The sequence below is a fragment of the Clarias gariepinus genome, chromosome 17, assembly GCF_024256425.1.
Source record: "Clarias gariepinus isolate MV-2021 ecotype Netherlands chromosome 17, CGAR_prim_01v2, whole genome shotgun sequence".
NCBI lineage: Eukaryota > Metazoa > Chordata > Actinopteri > Siluriformes > Clariidae > Clarias > Clarias gariepinus.
Window position 1 is genome coordinate 25,987,256 of NC_071116.1, and position 17,852 is coordinate 26,005,107.

General features: G+C 40.0%; 1 protein-coding gene across 2 annotated transcripts in view; it reads right to left on the reverse strand.

Annotated features, from left to right (window-relative positions):
* Positions 1-1,237: 1,237 nt before the first annotated feature.
* Positions 1,238-17,852, reverse strand: part of LOC128545823 (inositol polyphosphate 5-phosphatase K) — a 30,194-nt gene continuing 13,579 nt past the window's right edge. For both annotated transcript variants that reach the window (XM_053516494.1, XM_053516492.1), the window contains exons 5-13: positions 17,083-17,199; positions 12,802-12,977; positions 12,195-12,306; positions 10,265-10,374; positions 9,970-10,180; positions 9,751-9,888; positions 4,075-4,140; positions 3,828-3,932; positions 1,238-2,926 (exon numbers count right to left, since the gene is read on the reverse strand). In XM_053516494.1, the coding sequence (XP_053372469.1) occupies positions 2,510-2,926; positions 3,828-3,932; positions 4,075-4,140; positions 9,751-9,888; positions 9,970-10,180; positions 10,265-10,374; positions 12,195-12,306; positions 12,802-12,977; positions 17,083-17,199 (1,452 nt within the window). In that variant the 3' untranslated portion in view covers positions 1,238-2,509. The remainder of the gene's footprint in view (positions 2,927-3,827; positions 3,933-4,074; positions 4,141-9,750; positions 9,889-9,969; positions 10,181-10,264; positions 10,375-12,194; positions 12,307-12,801; positions 12,978-17,082; positions 17,200-17,852) is intronic.

A 17,852-nucleotide genomic window follows, 5' to 3' on the forward strand; every position in this document is an offset into this window, starting at 1 on the left:
CTTTGATCAATAAGGCTAAAGATCCTGTGAATTATGGCTTTTGTTTTTGTTCTTTTTTCTATACAATCATGATGTGAATGTTCTTTAAGATTCTCTTCCATTAAACAGATTAAAAAGAAATCACAAGACATCTTGTTTGCATATCACAAGTCATAGAGCGAGAACGAATAAAGCTCACAGCATGGAAGCCAGACACACACACACACAAACACTTATGAGCGTTAAGAGAGAATTTGTCGCAGTGCCCGTCCTACACACAGAAACTAGATTAGTGTATAAAGCAGAATATAATAAAGCCTCGCTCTAGCAGTTGACTGAGAAAAGGCTCCTCATGAACCAGACTTTCGCATGATCACATTAAACTGTAACATCGATAAGTATCTGATTTTTTTTTCTCATCCATAAACAGCTAGCGTTAGCTTATCCAATCCGCAGCACTGCTAGGTAAATAATAACAGTGTTAGAAAAAAAACATGCATGATATCCATCAGAAAAAACTTTTGGGCCAGATATAATTATAACACGGCTCTATAAAAACTTAAAAACCACAAGGCTGTGGGACACTGAATAAGTTATCATTGTTCTGAATCTCTATAAATAAAACACTTTGCCATGAAATGACACAATGCACATGCTTGATCTTTTTGCTGTTATGATCTAAAATAAAATTCATATATTCATTCATTCAACTTCTCTACGGCTTATCCTGTGTACAGGGGCGCGAGAGCCTGGAGCCAATCCCAGGACACTTTGGTCATGGGATAGGGTATACCAATCCCAATCCATTGCAGGGTACACACATCACACACATTCATTTACTATGACCAATTTGGGAACGCCAATTAACCTAATCTGCATGTCTTTGGACTGTGGGAGGAAACCTGGAAGTACCTGGAGGAAACCCACCAAGCACGGGGATAACATGCAAACTTCACACACACACGCACTCATACACACCCTGGACGTAAAAAGTGACAGTGCTAACCACTAAGCCATTTCTTCCAGTGTTGCACTTTCAATTTCGAGTTTAAAAAACATTTTAGTTTTAGACACAACTTATTAAGTTTATGTCTATGGCATTGATGCTTAATTAAAATGCTTATCTGAATAAGTGAATAAAAAGAAAGAGACTCCTTCTGAAGCAAGCATGAACTCAAAAACTGCCAAGTCCAAAGACATGCAGATTAGATGAATTGGCGTTTTCAAAAAGCCTATAGTGTGTGTTTATGTGCGTGTGTGTGCCCTGTGATGGATTGGCACCCTGTCCAGGATGTACCCTGCCTCATGCCCAAAGTCTCCTGGGATAGCCTGGGTAACCCGGTACAGGATAAGTGGTAAAGAAGATGAATAAATGAATGAATGAACAGTGGCAGAAAAGTTCACTTCAGATTAAAAAAATGTGTATCCCCAGACCTTGACTATTAGATCTACTGTTCCATGCGACTGTACTAAAGATATATTTGGCTTGTTTCATCCAATACTTTGACTCAGATTTATTATTATTATTTTTTCTTATGAATTTGCATGCACATTTCAGCTCTTCAAGAAACTGGAAATATTGGCAAAATGAATTTATGCCAATTGATGCAAATTTCTAGAACGTGTGGTGTGTTTTAACCTGCTTTCTCGTGTGAATTCTACTTTGATTAAACAGTGTGCCACTACTAACGACTCTTTCTTCTTAACCTCTTCCTCAGATATTATAATGATGCACTTCGGAAATGTATGTGAAGAATTAGAGCTGTAGAAACTTCTGTAGGCTAATTCACTCCGAGCTATATGTGTGCTCATGTACAGGCGATCTTTTTTTAGTTAATAAAGCTCATCTGCTGAAGAGAGAACACGTTAATGCTTGACAAAAAGAACGAAATGCATGTTGATCATCCCAGTGAGCAGACATTTAAAGATAAACAGCCTAAAACTGTGCTACACCAACTGGCACACTCTGATCAATATAACAATTTGCTAAGACAAACCCCATAGACCTCCACGCAGTCCACTAGCTACAAAGAGACATCTGAAAGCGCTCTGCTTTTGCTAAACATGTGAAAGCACTCTGTATTAGCTGCTTAATTTAGCACTGAGAGTGTCTGAAGAGTGGACGCTAACACTAGCTCGGTCATCAAAACAGTAGCTAGCAAAGTAGCAAGCTGCTGTAGCTGAAGACAGAGCAGACGAGTTTGATTCTCAACAGCTAGCTAGCTAGCTAGCTAATCAATTTAATGATATGTTAGCAGGGTAGTTCTTATTATAAAAGTCTGGTACTGTTCACCAGACGTTAGCAAGATAACATTAAACAAGCTACATATTGATTCATAGTCAAAAAGCTCAAAAGCACAGCTGATGGTTTTAAGGACAGATTGAATCAGGACTGATTTTAAATATGAATTTGCAGGAATTAGACTGTAGTGTGAGGTAAAACAACATGAAAGTAAATAAAATAAAATAAAACATGAATCTCAGATGTGTAGCATTAGCATTCTACAAGTCTTGGACAGCAAATGTGCGGTCATCGGTTAGAGTCCGGGCTCTTGGCTAGGATCTGGCCTTGAGGTGGTCTGTGTTCCCCCAGGATGGCGGCGACGAGTGCTTCGGGGACGCTGATGCCGTTGGCCGGACTCAAAGGACTAAGAGAGGGTGAGGACGACTCAGGGGAAAACAGGCGCTCCTTCTTGGTGTTTGCGGCGTGGCGAGGCGAAACAGGCGGGTCTCTGGGTTTCAGACTGAGGGACTGCAGGGCGGGCACGGCCGGGCTGCGACTGCGATGGTGCCGCTGCTGCCGTTTATTGGAGCGCGTCCTCGGACTCGGACTCCGTGAGCTGGGCGCCAGTAGGACCAAAGTGCTGTCATCTTCCGAACTCTCGTCTGAACTGTCGGAGCGGGATGGATATGGAGGAGCGGGAGGGGAACAGACAGGTAACTGAACCTGGAGGTGAAAGAGTGGTGTGGAAAGGAAAAAACGTTGAAGAGAGACAAAAAAAAAGAAAGGAAAATAAAGCATCGATATGAAGCGACTTTTAAAAGATGAAAGTAACTTTGTCTAGCTGTAAATATTTTTCATCATATTATATACAGTATAAAACCAAAGCCAATAAGGAACTATAAGGGGTGCTCTTATATACAGATGATAATTGTAAAATTATGCTTTTAGGCTTTTAACATTGTCTTAATTACATCCTTGCTCTTGAGTTATTGGACAGTTATTTCATCTCAATGTTGGACCTGAGTGAGGGGAAAAAATGGGTCGGGGGAAAAAATCTGTTGAAGAAAAAAAAATCTGTTAAAGGGATAAAAAATCTGTGGAATGAAAAAATTATCAAAATTAGGGAAGAGAAAAGAAATAAGTGACTCATAGTTCTGGGTCAGTCTTCCAGCGGCAAAATGCGGAAAGGGCATTTTAGTGTTAAAGTAAAGTTAGCGCTGTCCACTGGCTGCAATGGACAGGAACCCAGAAACATTCTTAAGGTCAAAAGAAATGAGAATATATATATAAATATATATATGATTTAAATATTAGTCTACAAGATACTCCATATGTACTTGCGCTTTCTGTTTTTTTTTCTTCCTGCCCCATGTCCAGATTTTTTTATCCTTCTGCAGATTTTTTTTTGTGTGTCCCATGTCCCAATTATTTTTTTTCCTTCCTTCAACAGTTTTTTTTCCCCACCAATGTGTTTTTTTTCTTCCATCGTATTTTTTCCCCTGTTGTCCCCCATGTCTCCCAAAGGAGCAAAGAACTTATGACCAGCTGGTTTACAGCCAAACTAATGCCAATCTTTGTGCTAAGACTAAACACCAGGTGACTGTATTGGTGAATTTGACTCAACCTGGAACGGCTCTGTGATCCCGACAATGCTGTTCATGTTATGGCTGTAGTAACCCAGCACGTATTCTCCTGCATCTCTGGGCAAATCCTCTTCTGGAAAGGTCACCTGAAAGCAATACGAGAACTTGAGTACAGAAATCAGATATTTTTGCTGGTTCGACCATCGTAAGGTCTTTAGAGTAATCTCACGAACTAAGCAGATTATCTGAGGGCTTTTCAGGCTTACGGTGCACATTAAGTTAAACTACCTGAGTGGAATGGTCTGATTTGGCCCAGACATAGGCTGCATAGTCCTTGTGGTGTTTAAATCCAACCTGGCAGAAGGAGGGAAACAGAAAACATATAAAGCAGCATTAAAACTCACATGATGCATTTGTAGTAAAGTGCAAAGTTTAATCAGAGGTAATTAATTAACTGTGTTTATGAGAATTATTTAATATGTTCGTTCACACTTTTTCGCAAGGCAATTTTTCTGATAGCTCAGAGTTCAAGTTGTGACACAACGCTGACATTTCTCAATATGGTGCAACTCCTGGAAAATGGATTAGATAAGCATAATTGCAGCGTCTTGGATTGAGTCTTTCTCAATAATTTACCAACACATCTGAAAGACATGAAGAAGCTACCAACAGTTAAAAGCTTACAGTAAGTTAAGTCATTCGATACTCTTGTAGAAATTAATTTCACTGCTTTTGCTCAGCATCAACAAGGTCAAAATGGTGCATCTGATTGAAATCTTACTGACTTAGTTGGAAGACACCAACTACAGATCATTTACCTGGTTATATTTGTAAAAGAACTGTTGCTAGGCAACCGATCATTATTAAACGTATTACAGTATGAGAAGAACACAAAAACTCTGTGCCGGCATTATTTAATATGTGTTAAATTAAAAAAGCAATATCCTTAATGAACAAATTACAGATGAAAAGATGCGAAATTTTACTATGTATTACCTGTAAATAAAAAGAAAATAACTATCTTTGAATTGACAGTAATTTACGAATGCAATACTACTACAAATACAAGAAGTAATATACCAATACACATCAGAATAAAAACATTGAAAAACTAATATATTTGCAGCTTTGAGACCATTAATGTGAACTAGTGATAGGAAGTTTGGATCATTTTAGTGACTTGTTTCTTTGAATCTCGTTCATCAAAATGAACAAATCTTTTTTTGAGTCATTTAGTTCATTTAGTTTTTTTGATCAGAAAATGTTACAACAAACAGACCCCTAACACGTCTACATAAACAAAATTTGGCTCTAGTTCCAGGTAGGAAAATATTACAATGCAGCTAAGGACATATTGTGATAAACAGAATGAGCAGCTCACCTCTCATATCTTCTGGTCCAAATTGTTCATTCTTTTAAGCTATTAGCTTCCATGAGAGTCACGTGACAAAAGAACAAATAATTCGGACTAGAGGATTCTTAAAAAAAAAGCTCAATTCTGTTTATTGTGTATTGAGACTGCATAGCGTCTATGGAAGTCACGTGACAAAAGAATTAACGATTTGGACCAAGACTCAAAGTTAACTACTCATTTCTGTTTCCTGTACATAATCTATAGAGGTTTTGTAATGTGTTGTGCATGCACGCCCAGTAGAAAATGAACAAATCACTCTCTGAGACTACTCATTCTCCTGAGTCACGTTAAAGACTTCATCTCATTACTAGTTTGGACCTAACTGAATAACATTGTGGATATTGTCATCCCAGTATGACATACAGTACTGTCAGGGTTCCATTCCTGCCTTGGGGTCTGTGTGCTTGGAGTTTGCAGGTTCTCCCTCCCTGTGTTTGGTGGGTTCCCTCCCACAGTCCAACAACAAACAGATTAGTGCTGATTGGTGTTCTCAAATTGCCTGTAGTGTGTGAATGTCTGCCTGTGTGCCCTGCAATAGATTGGCACCGTGTCCGTCTATTGCCCCCTGTCCAGGATGTACCCCGCCTTGTACCTGAAGTTCCCTGGGATAGACTGTACAGGATAAGCAATATAGATGATGAATGAATGATGAATGAGTTTTTATGAAAATGTTCATCAGTTATATGCTGTATTAGTCCTGATTATAAACTGTATTTGGTTGGCTCTTGTTAAGTTTGACAATGACTTCAGTTTCCTTTTCTAAATTCAGTGTTAAAAGGAAGCACCTGCTCACCCTCGGCCCACTGTAACAATATGATCAGCACAAGCAAGGTGGCGTTTTGGGGTCAAGCGAGTAACAGAGAGTACTAAAGTATGTCTCCACCTATATTTGGCATTTGGCATGTTTGGCATTTCTTTGTAAAAAAAAAAAAAAAAGCACAGTGTCACCGCTCCTTCTCATGATGAGCACGTGTTAACATGTCTGGTGTTTGCTTGTAATTGTACTTAGTATGCTTTCCTTTAAATTATCTTTGTGCTTTAAATGATCTTCATTGTAGTACACCATACCATGTTCATGTGCTTTCATGTGCCTCCACAGATAAAACTCAAGAGAGCTTTTGGAAGACATTTTGTCAAAAAGTGTAAATCTGCTCTTCTGCAACAGACCCCTTTACACTTGTAAGTGCTCACAATGCTACAGTATGTATTTGCCTCTTCTTCCTCCATGCTCATGAATCATGATATGCATAAATGCTGAACAAACCTTTAATATTAGGGTGGACTTTCTTAAACAATTCTTCCAATCTTCTTCAACATGAAAGGACAAAACAAAAAAAACTGTATTGGGTTGATGACGGGAGACTGTAAAGTCCTCTTCTCCAGCACATCTCAAATACTTTTAACGGTGATGTACCTGTATCATCAGGGAGGAAAAACTCCATAGCTGTGATGACCAGGTCATTCGGTACATTCAGGTTGTCAGTTGACTTTATTTTATTGACCTGAGTAACTGGAGCAACTCCAGATTATAGCACTGCCTTACTGCCTCATCAGACCACATGAGCTTTTTCCATTGATCCACAGTCCAATCGTTATGCCCCCTAGCAACCTGAAGCCTTTTTTCCCCGATTAGTCTCACTTAGAAGTGGTTTTCTTAAGGCCACACAGCTGTTTAGTCCCAATCCTGTGAGTTCTCATCACATTGTGTGTGGAAGTGCTGTTACTTTCGCTATTATATTATTACACAGGGCTGTGATTTCTAATGTCGATTTTTAAAACTTCACCAAGAGTTTACGTCATCTCTGATCATGGTCATTCATGAATAATGTTTATTTTTACCCCAACCAGATTTCTTCAGTGAAGTTGATGGGTTAGCACTATCCTTCCAGGTTGTAGGGAATTAGACAGTTCTTAACATACTTTTATTACTTCCAGTAATCTGTAATCATAGTTGTTTGTTTTGCTTGATGAAGGCTTTAAAATTCTTACCTTCTGAAAAAAAAATATATATTTCCCCACAATGACGGGACACGTCTTCTGACATAGGAGTTTAAGAAATTAAAAGCTACTCAAAGCATCAGTTAAGGCTTAAAGGATTGTTGACAGTTGATTAATATAACTCACTTCTTCACTCACTCATCATCATTACCGCTTTATCCTGTATACAGGGTCGCGGGGGGCCTAGAGCCTATCCCAGGAGACTTAGGGCAAAAGTCGAGGTACACCCTGGATGGGGTGTCAATCCATCACAGGACCCACACATGCTGTACACACACTCACATGCTCATTTACACACTAAGGGTGATTTGAGAACGCCAGTTAACCCACTCTGCATGAGGAAACCCACCAACCCACCAAGCACGGGGAGAACATTTGAACAGACCCAAGGCGGGATTCGAACCCGGGCCCTGGAAGTGCAAGGTGACAGTTCTAGCTACTAAACCACTTGAATAACATTAATCAAATGAAAATGATCTGATTGTAGTGTCTTAATAATAGTAGTATACATGATGCCTTATACAGTACTTTACGCACTTCTTGTATTAAAATTTCATTTTAATCGAATCATAACCTCACAAACTAACGTAATCAGTGTCAATAATCAGTACCTACATTTATGTGCCACGTGGCTTAATCGTTACCTTCGTATCTAACAGTGACGAGTTTTTGGCATTCACATTGCTCAGCTGCTTGGCAATAAACCATCAACTATTTCCTGTCTTGAAAGCAAAAATACCTTTACAATAGACATGAGCTTTAACAAGCACTTTCTTGGCACGTAAGCCTTTGTTACAGAAGGATGTCTGTTACATGTTTAGAATAACTCAAAGGCAGTTCAGGTAACACACACAGCTTTCAGCCAAATACATGTATAGGCTTAATTATCTTATACTGTTCTTCAATTACTGTAGGTCCTGAATAATAACTCTTAGGATTTGGAATGTAAAGTATCAAGGATGATAATAAGACTTAATATATTTATGTGACAACAAGTGGAAAGAAAGCTACGCCTAAGATCTTTATCTTATAACAATGGAGCTATTATTGTTGAGCATTGTACAGTATTATAGCATAACAAGAATAATATTGTGGCAAAGTACACACACACACACACACACACACACACACATACATAAAGGCAGATAAGGGTCTGCATTAGCAATTTATCCTTTTTATATTTAAGTTTTCATAATGTGTTTAACATCTACAATAATAATAATAATAATAATATAATAATAATGCTCATAACCGCAAAACAAACATAACCCTGTCAATCAAACAACAAAACACGACTGTCTGTGTGTGTGTAAACTAATGTTTAGTTTCTTAACTGTATTTATATAAAAAAAAGGAAATTAGAATGATGTAGAAAATGACCCACCTTGTTCGTATTCATTACAGCTGTGAGTGAGTCTGTGCACAGCTGCTGATGACGTGTTATAAACCGGCATCATTACCTACCGCTTTCTATTTTCAAAAACATTCAGTTGATTTCTTTGGCTTATTTCCGAAGTACTTATTTCCCTACTAACACGCAAGATAAGCTAAATGTTAAAAAAAGAAGAAGAAAAAAAGAGCCAGAAAGGTGCATTGACCGCCATTGACGCCTGCTGACTTAAAAACTGACTAAAATCTAAAAAAGAAAAAAAAAAAGATTTGCACAGTGCATACAGGATTACAGCTGCCGGTGACCCTGGTTATGGATACATCACCAAAGTGGGATGAGAAATATGAGTAGACTTCAAATGTAGAAGAGCAGGCACAGTCCCATTGGGGGAAATCTTATAAACCATTCTGCCTGTCTGACAACAATGTACAAGTGCTGAGAAAATCTAATCTAAATTGGTGGTAAAAAAAAACAAAACCCTTAGGCGGTGCAGTGGCGTAGCGGTGAGCACTGTTGCCTTGGATCTCGAGGGTTCGATTCCCGCCTCAGGTCTGTGTGCGTGCCATTTGCTTCTTCTCCCTGTGCTTGGTGGGTTTCCTCCAGGTACCCTGGTTTCCTCCAACAGTTCAAAGACATGCAGATTAGGCTTATTGGCGATACCAAATTGCCCGTAGTGTGTGTGTACGTGTGTGCCTACGTCTCTAAGTCTCCTGGGATAGTCTCCAGGCCCCTTGCAACCTGTAGACGATGAACGAATGAATGAATGAATGAATGAATGAATGATGCCAAATGCCCTCTTCTGCAAACATAAATTGACAGACTCCGAGAGAGAAAAAGAAAGAGAAAGAGAGAGAAATAACACAGCCACTTTTGCTCTCCTGACTCCGGGTCACAGATAGCGGGGCAATCAAGCATGTGATTTTTTTCAACACTTTAACCCTTCCTGTTCTCCAGAGAGATAAATCTACATTTTTTTTTTTTATGAAAGTGAAAGGAACTCAACTCAAGGATGTAACGGTACTACTGCTACTTTTGCTGCTAAAATATCACACACCTGCGGAACATGCAGAAGTGATGACGGTTTCTGTTTAAATTGCTACCAAGGTTTATTTAAAGTCCGGTGTTTACTCATGAACTGCATTTGAACTGCATTCATTCTTACCTTGTACAATCCCACCCAATCCCAGGAGCTCCTCTGGAAACCAGACGCTGTAGTAAACCTGGCTGTCGCATCCGACACTTTGGTCCACTCCTTCTCTACCTCCAGCTCGACTAAAGGCAGATCCAGTTTAAAGGGAAACTGCAGAGACAGGAATGTTTTAAAGCAGCACTAAAGACGTCTGGCATCTGTGTAAACATCAACATCTTTGTTTTGTCTGACCTGCAGTGAAAAAAGAGCTGAGACAGGTTTGTGGTCGCTAACGGTATATCCCATGTGGCTGCGGTAAAAGAGCGGCGTGACTTGTGTCGCCCCACCAAGCCACGAGGTGAGACCGCGCTGCAGTGCAGCATTGTGGGACGGGACGGGGGAACCCGTCCTGCGGAGACGCCACAGGATTCTGTCTGTCCAAGCAGGTTTCCTTTTCTTAGCGCTGACAGACAGACAAAAAGAAAAAAAATAATGACAACGGCAATAAAACGATTTTATTTTTGATTTCTTACAGAAATACACACACCTTGTGTCATACGTGTGTGTTCCCACATCAAACTTGTAGGTCGGTGGGAAACTTAAAGGGCCTTCGACGAACTCATCCATCACAGACTCGCGCTTTTTCGCTATGTTGAGCTGAAAGACAGAAACAAAATTGAAAATTGTATGTAAAAAATATGGTATAAAATGCTCACACTCAATGCTGTTGCTAGGCAACTGGAAAACAAGCACATGGCACCTAAATAATTCAATTTAAGAACACCAGTTAACCACACTCACATGTCTTTGGACTGTGGGAGAAAACCAGAGTACCCGGAGGAAACCCACCAAGCACGGGGAGAGCATGCAAACTACACAGAGCCTGGCTGGGAATCGAACCCGGCCCCTGGAGGTGCAAGGCGACAGTGCTAACCACCGTGCCGCCTACCTAAATAACTAAGTAATAAATTTCTATTTTATCTTAATTTTTTTTAAACTCATAATTCATTTTCTAAATTGTTTAGAAACAATTTAGAGAGTCAAAAATGGGAGAGGGAGAGTCAAAAATGATCCGCACTCCAGTTACATTAAAACTTTTGATGGTCTCATCAGCACTTTCTGTTCAAGGCTCCTGTCTCCCCAGTAACTGCTGAGAAGGTGTAGACGTGTTACATCAGTTCATTTGTAACTGCAGTGCGAGCAAACATGGATGTCTCACTTGTCCCACGAAAAAAGAGCAGCGTGCAGCGATCAGTGATTTGTGCAAGATTGTGCAACTGAAACAACTCATGAAAGAGCATAAACAGAAGCCTTTTCTATATTTGCAAACCAAATTTGGAGCGATACTTTTAGGAAGATAAAAGTTTCTTAAAGACCATCGTTACTGGTGACGAGACACGGATTCATCACTACAAGCCCGAAAGTAAACGGCAGAGTCTGGAACGGAAACATTCAAAAGTTCACCATCTGCCGGAAAATTCATCAACGCTCACAGTTTTCTGGAATTTTCAAGGGCCAGAAGTATTGGAACATTATCAGGGGAAAAAAGGTTCAACAATCAACAGTGCGCTTATTGAAGCTCTTATTGAAGAGCTGAAGCCTAAACTTCGGAAATCGCATGAGGATGCACGTCTGCACACTTCTGCCCACACTGCAGAAACTTTTTGTTTTGAGGTGTTAAAGCGTCCCCCCTATAGTCCTGATCTTGCGCTGTTGGTCTTTCTCTTGTTTGGTTCCCTGAAAGCAGCCCTACGAGCAGATTTCTGATTAAGAAATGAAGACAAAGGTGCATTCATGGCTCGCGGCTCAGCCTTATTTTGTGAGGGAGTAGAAATACAGTATTGATTTTAAAGTTCTTAAAAAGTATTGGACCAACTGTTGGGTGTGAGAGCACTTCATTTCTGTGAGCACGGCAACACTTTACAAGCAACTTGTGCCAATTTATAATGACTATTTCCACTGATACTGTTCTAAACGCTCTGGCTGGCTACAACTGCACTTTCTACAGTGAACACAGCGACACAGCAGCTCTTCTCCTTGGCTCTGTGTGCCGTCAGAAATCTGGTGATGAGGCAGACTCTTGTGGCGGTAAAAGAAACTGCAGTAAACTTTAACATCCGTTACAAAGAGGATTATTATCCGCAATCACTCACTCACTCACTCACTCACCCACCGTCTATACCTCTTTATCCTGTATACAGGGTCGTGGGGACGACACAGACCCTGGGGCAGTAATCGAACCCTCGACCCTGGAGTCCAAGGCGACAGTGCCAGCCACCAAGTATATTTTATCATGATTATTACACCAAATATTATTATTTTATGGGTTAAATCCGATATTTCCACATCTCACTGATGAGCTCCAGAAGAGTATTACATGTCTTCTGTATACAAAGAAACCTGTGTAACTTTACACTGTCACAACTGACTGAAACCTGTCGTACCAGCAACCCGAGAGAGTTTCCAGGGGGCCTCACCTGATCTTTCTCCCAGAGCACAGACAGTTTATTGTTCTCTATGGCACTTTTCACCACGTGGATATCGTAGTCGTCGATGCGGAAGTTCAGGTCGCCGAACCAGAACACGACACTGTGGAGAAAGAGGAAACACGCGGTGAGCTGGATGTTAGAAATCAATCATACTGTAGCATCATTTTACTGTGATGTGTTATTCGCTTTTTATATGAATGCGCATTTATGTGGTTAAATTATGCCTAATAAAAGTTAACTGCAACTGAACTGAACTACACTCTAGTATAAAAATCCAAAAAAAAACACATTTCAGTATTACCTTTCATTCTGCCATATATTTTATTTTTATTTTGGGTTATTATAGTGTGGTTCATGTAAAACCATCCTGTCTAAATTGTTCAGTGAAACCAAACCTATAAGGTGTGCGGGCAGAGATGGAAAATAAAAATCCCAAATTCATTGCTAATGTAAATTTTTTTTTTTTTGTGGCTATTTCACTTGTCAGTGTCCTGAGAGTTAGACAGATATTTGGCTGCTGCTGCTGCTAAAACGCTATGGATAAACCTAAAATAACTGAAATCTATATCTTCACTACAGCCCTGACCCCACCCACTCGTGGTCCAGGACGCCCACAGCAGCGCCGGCTTCGAACTGCTGCTGCTGCAGGATGCTCTCGAAGTCCTCGATTCGCTGCTCCAGGTTCCGCATGTGAGCCGGCAGGTGGCAGTTTAGAAAGCACACGGAGTGACCGAACATCATCATTCTGACACTTACTCCACCCTTATTCCCCTAGAGGAGACAGAAAAAGAGAGAGAGAGAGAGAGAGAGAGAGCATCATTCTCAAATTCACAGAGAAAGAAAGCCTGATTCCTGATGAACTCAGAGATTTAATCATCGATAGAGTGATTTATGGGATTTAATTTTGTTTTTAAACAGTAACTGATCAAAGCAAGGTTTTTCTCTTTTAAAAAGCACTTCAACTAAGAAAGTGTATATTGAGGAATTTTATCTAAGCAACATAACACTTTATTACTGAAAGCACAACATGTTATAACACAGACTTAAGACCCAGCATAACCAAGGTGAACCAGAACCATAACCATAACATAACAAATATTAACAACTAACCGCAGTAAAACTAAAGCTGAAGTAGGGTTACTTATAAGTGAAATACAAAACACTTGTGAGTAATCTGTGACTGAGGCTGCTAAGACACGTAATGTCCTAGGGCTGATGATAAGTGTATAGGTTGTCCCCGCCACATTCGCAAGTCAGATTTGTTTTTAAGTCCGAATCTTATACAGTAAGCCTTGGACACGAATATACAGTACAATATACAGTGTATATATTTCCCCACACTGCCTCCGTGTGGCCAAAAACCGTAATCTCACAGGGAAGTGTTGTCTCTGCGTCTGCGGAATCCCAAACACTCAGCTGTTTTCCACTGTATTGGACTGTGAACTCTCTGTTTTGTTGAGGATTTTCTTAAATTAGGATTATTCACCATTAGGACAGATTTACAGGACAGACATTTTCTCTCATCCATCATCGTGCTCTCGGACTGATTCATTGAAAGCGATGAAGCCGACTCATTTCTCCTGCACTCCCACACGCACACACACATACAATATACCGGACCATTTCCGTTATATCACTTACACGCTTAAATATTGTATATAATTGTAAATATTGGTATCTGGTGCACTGCAGTGTCTATTTTTTGTACAATACATGTGAGCTGAACAAAAAGTAAACCCAGGTCGTTCGTATCTGCGGACATTCGTAACTCGAAAGTTCATAAGTCGGGGACTACAAGTAGTTCCTGTCGGCCATTTTGTGGACAAACCTAGCAATGACATGTCTTGATTTTTACTGAGCAGCCCGTCTTAAAAGTAAATGTTCAAGCCCTTAGACAGGGGTCCCGATGGTGATCGAAATGGCCTTAAATTTGCCTTTTCATTTTGCGACAGCTGCCAACGTACCGCCCCCACAAAAAATGCAGCAATCTCTTAATCCTGTTATAGACTCTCTGCTCAGCTCCGTCTGCCTTCCTTCGTCAAGAGTACAAGAGTGCATATGATGGTACAGAAAGGCTGCGTTCATACTCCTGTACTCTTATACTTTGTCCACAGTGGAAGGACTTGGATGCATGTGTCGACAAGCAGCTGGTTTAGTGAATCGCAAAAAATAGCACAAGATTAATTTAAGACTTATTTTTTTAGTATTGTCTGATCGATGTTAAGTTTATTTTAATGATGTTGAGCATTTCCTTTTTCTTTTTTTTATCTCTGTCCAGCGCTGTGCTAACTAACAGGCATGACGTAGCTTAGCTGGCTACCTAGCCAAAGAAATTGACAACTGACGAGAACAGTAAATGGACAAAGTAAAAATGACAAATTATAACAACTTACCTTTTAGCTCACTGCCTCCTTTAAATCAAAGAGACGGAGGAGAACCAGTGAAAGTTCATCCCAGTCGAATTATCAGGTAATGCTAGCAGTGCAAATGCTAACTTCATTTCATGCTAACAACTCCAATTCAAATCAGCACGAGTTCATATGTTTTTTTTTTTATGAAAAATTTTTATTTTAAAATTAGATTTGGTTCCTAAATATTTTGGGTTTAGGAGCCAAATGTTCCTAAAGGCCTATGTTTGTCTAGAAACCTGCTTATAGGTTCAGTACTTGGTCCAATGTTGTTTTTTTGTGTAGCCCCACCAAGCACACAAATATTATAATATTATTAAGCTTATTTCTAGTCAACTGTTACCAATTAATAATCGAAAATGTCTTTTATTTGTACATGATGTTGTATTGGCAGATCATTTTGAACGAAGCAAAATGATCTACCAATACAAGACGTTTTTTACTTGGAATTCTATTAACATTTGAAGCTTAGTAATCTTATATTTGATTTGTTATAAAGTTATTTTAAGAAAATATAGATATGTTTGGCTAGATTAAAGAATATGTCACTCCCTAAGATGTAAATCTTTGTTGTGTATACTTAATGATCAGGACTGATTATGCTGTCATGCTGATGAGGCATAGCTTTTTGATTCTTTCCCTCTATTAGAAGATATCAGTCTGATTTTCTGACGTCTCTCTTCCCGGATCTGAAACTCCACCTTGACAACACTAACCTGAAGTATTTACCATCGAATAACTTTTCCCTGTCCATTGTTCTCAACACCTCCACTCTATGAATCTTATGTGCCTTTAGATGAAGGACCTAACTTCTCCCATCACATTGCATCCACATCACAAAAGCATTCAGTTTACACGATCACTAACACCTGGTGTCTCGTGTGTATCGTCATGGCGTCATACTGGATGAACAACAGCCTTGAGTGTAACCATTAAACCATGAGATCTGTCACTGTTGTTTCATATTTCTGCCTCATTTATATGTCACTACTGTACAGTAGCTGTGGGGGTGGATGCCTCGTTGAGAGATCTGTAAAACAGTGATGCTTCCGCTCTTCCTGAAGAGCTTTTGTGTCACACAGACGGCTTAATAATTCCTGTTCAAAAATGTGCATCAACAAGGTTTAACATGCATTAGCCTGTAATGGGGTTGTTGCTAATTATCACGAGCTGTGGGTTGTAATGTGATGTGATGATCTGTGTGTGACGCAGCACTAATGGACTGGGACAGGACAGAGGACAGCTGTATTGCCCGAGGGACATCAATCACACACCACTCACAGCCAGTAATTATAATCAGATTTCAGTTACAGAGGAAAGTTTCTCTTCGAGCTAAAAACTCGATTTAATTTTCCCATGACAGATTTTTGAATAATAATCATCAGTTGAGTAAAACGCTGTTGTCTTTACTAAGTAAACATTAACGTTTGTTAGTAGTGACGCAGACGTTTTGGACTTGACTGACTAAACATGCTGAAAAGTGATCATCTACTGCGTCATTTACTGCGTTCACTCTCGGTTAAATACACAAGGTGATAAAATACTGCCTGTGTTAGTGTGTCTGTGTGTGTGTGTGTGTCTGTGTGTGTGTATATAGATGAGCTGCTGTGTCCTATTGCACACGGCGTAAAGGAGACTGCAGCACAACCTTGGAGCCATGACGTCATCAATACACAAGCCCTGTGACGTCTACACACACACGCACGCAGATAAACACACACCCAGCTTACCCTCTCACTCTCTCTGGGTAGCACTGATCATTAAAGATCCACCTAAGCATCAAGGTCAAAGCCTTAAACACATTTCTGCTGTTAAAGATCGAAGCGTATATCACGAGGAGCAGAACCGCCATAGTGGCTGAACATAAGCACGATCATATTGCAGAAACATGGACATTCAAGAAAGTCAACATGTAGTGTGTTAGTGCGGTTTCAGGCTATGGTGAGCTGCCAGAGCGGCATTCGTGCTCCTTGGCACAGATTCTTCATGTCTCTGGAACTGTATTGGAGTGAGAAACAGAGCTCTTCATCATCTAGAGAAACACGTTCTACACAATCACGTTTGTAAAAAATTCTAAGGCATTCTCATTTATGAAAAAAAATAATCATACTTTATTTTTTTTAGGTATGGTAATCCCATAGGATATGACTTGTATTATTCTCATCATACCATTCATTGAGCCCTGAACTGGGGCGGAGTCTTCCTGGAAGAAGCCACGCCCACATGATATAAACACCACATTATAGAATAAACATGATCGCTCACAAGACCTCTACTGATTTGCAATGATTCTTCCTTTTAACATCAGAGGTCACAAGCTTTACCCAATATTAGCCCCGCCTACTTTACACTGACTGCGAAAACGTAGACGCTTGAAGGTCACCAATCAATCAGACTGTAAACCAACACTGACCTACAATGTACGTAAATAAATTTTAATAGGATCATGCCCGTGTGTCAGGACTCACCCAGCACCCGCCCAGGCCAGTTCGTGTCCTTTGGGTCTGAATCCCACGGAGGAACGGCAAGTGGCAAAACTTGGAGAAAACCAGCAGCAAAACGCCTTGCATCCTCTGAGACGCCACCTACGGGCAAAAACAGGAGCTGCACTCAGATCTCACACATTATGCGTCTGTGCAGAATTGATTGTTCTTACAATCTTGTAAAGGACTTGATAGTAGGAAGTTGACTTGTGCATGTACACTGTACTCTTCTTTAGTGCTTTAAATGTTACAATTAGCTACTGTAGCTAAAGTCATCATAGGATCTTATGACCTGGGGTTAAGTTATCTACAGGGTCAGGTTGCCAGCTCAATGCCTGATTGTATACGAGCACTTGGGGGTGAAAGACCTTGCTCAAGGGGGCCAACCGGCTCGAACCGAGCACCTCCTGCTCCGGCACCTTAACCACCGAGCCTCCAGTTTTCATATTGTTTTTTTTTTTAGGAGCTTTATATATACATATAATTTGGATGAGCAATAAACACACATACATGCAGATGAAAGGTTTTTCAGACCTCTTCAAGTTTTGCACATTCTGTTATGTTTCAAGTACAGTACATCTTAAAATAGACTTTTCTTATCATTCTACACACAATAAAAACAGGTGTTTGAAGTGTTTTGTTCCGTGAACTGCAGCCGCTGAGAGTTTGCCAAAAAAGCACCTGAAGGACACTCGAACCACATGAAGAAAAAGCCTTGGGACAGATAAAATAACTATTGTTGGACTATTTGGACA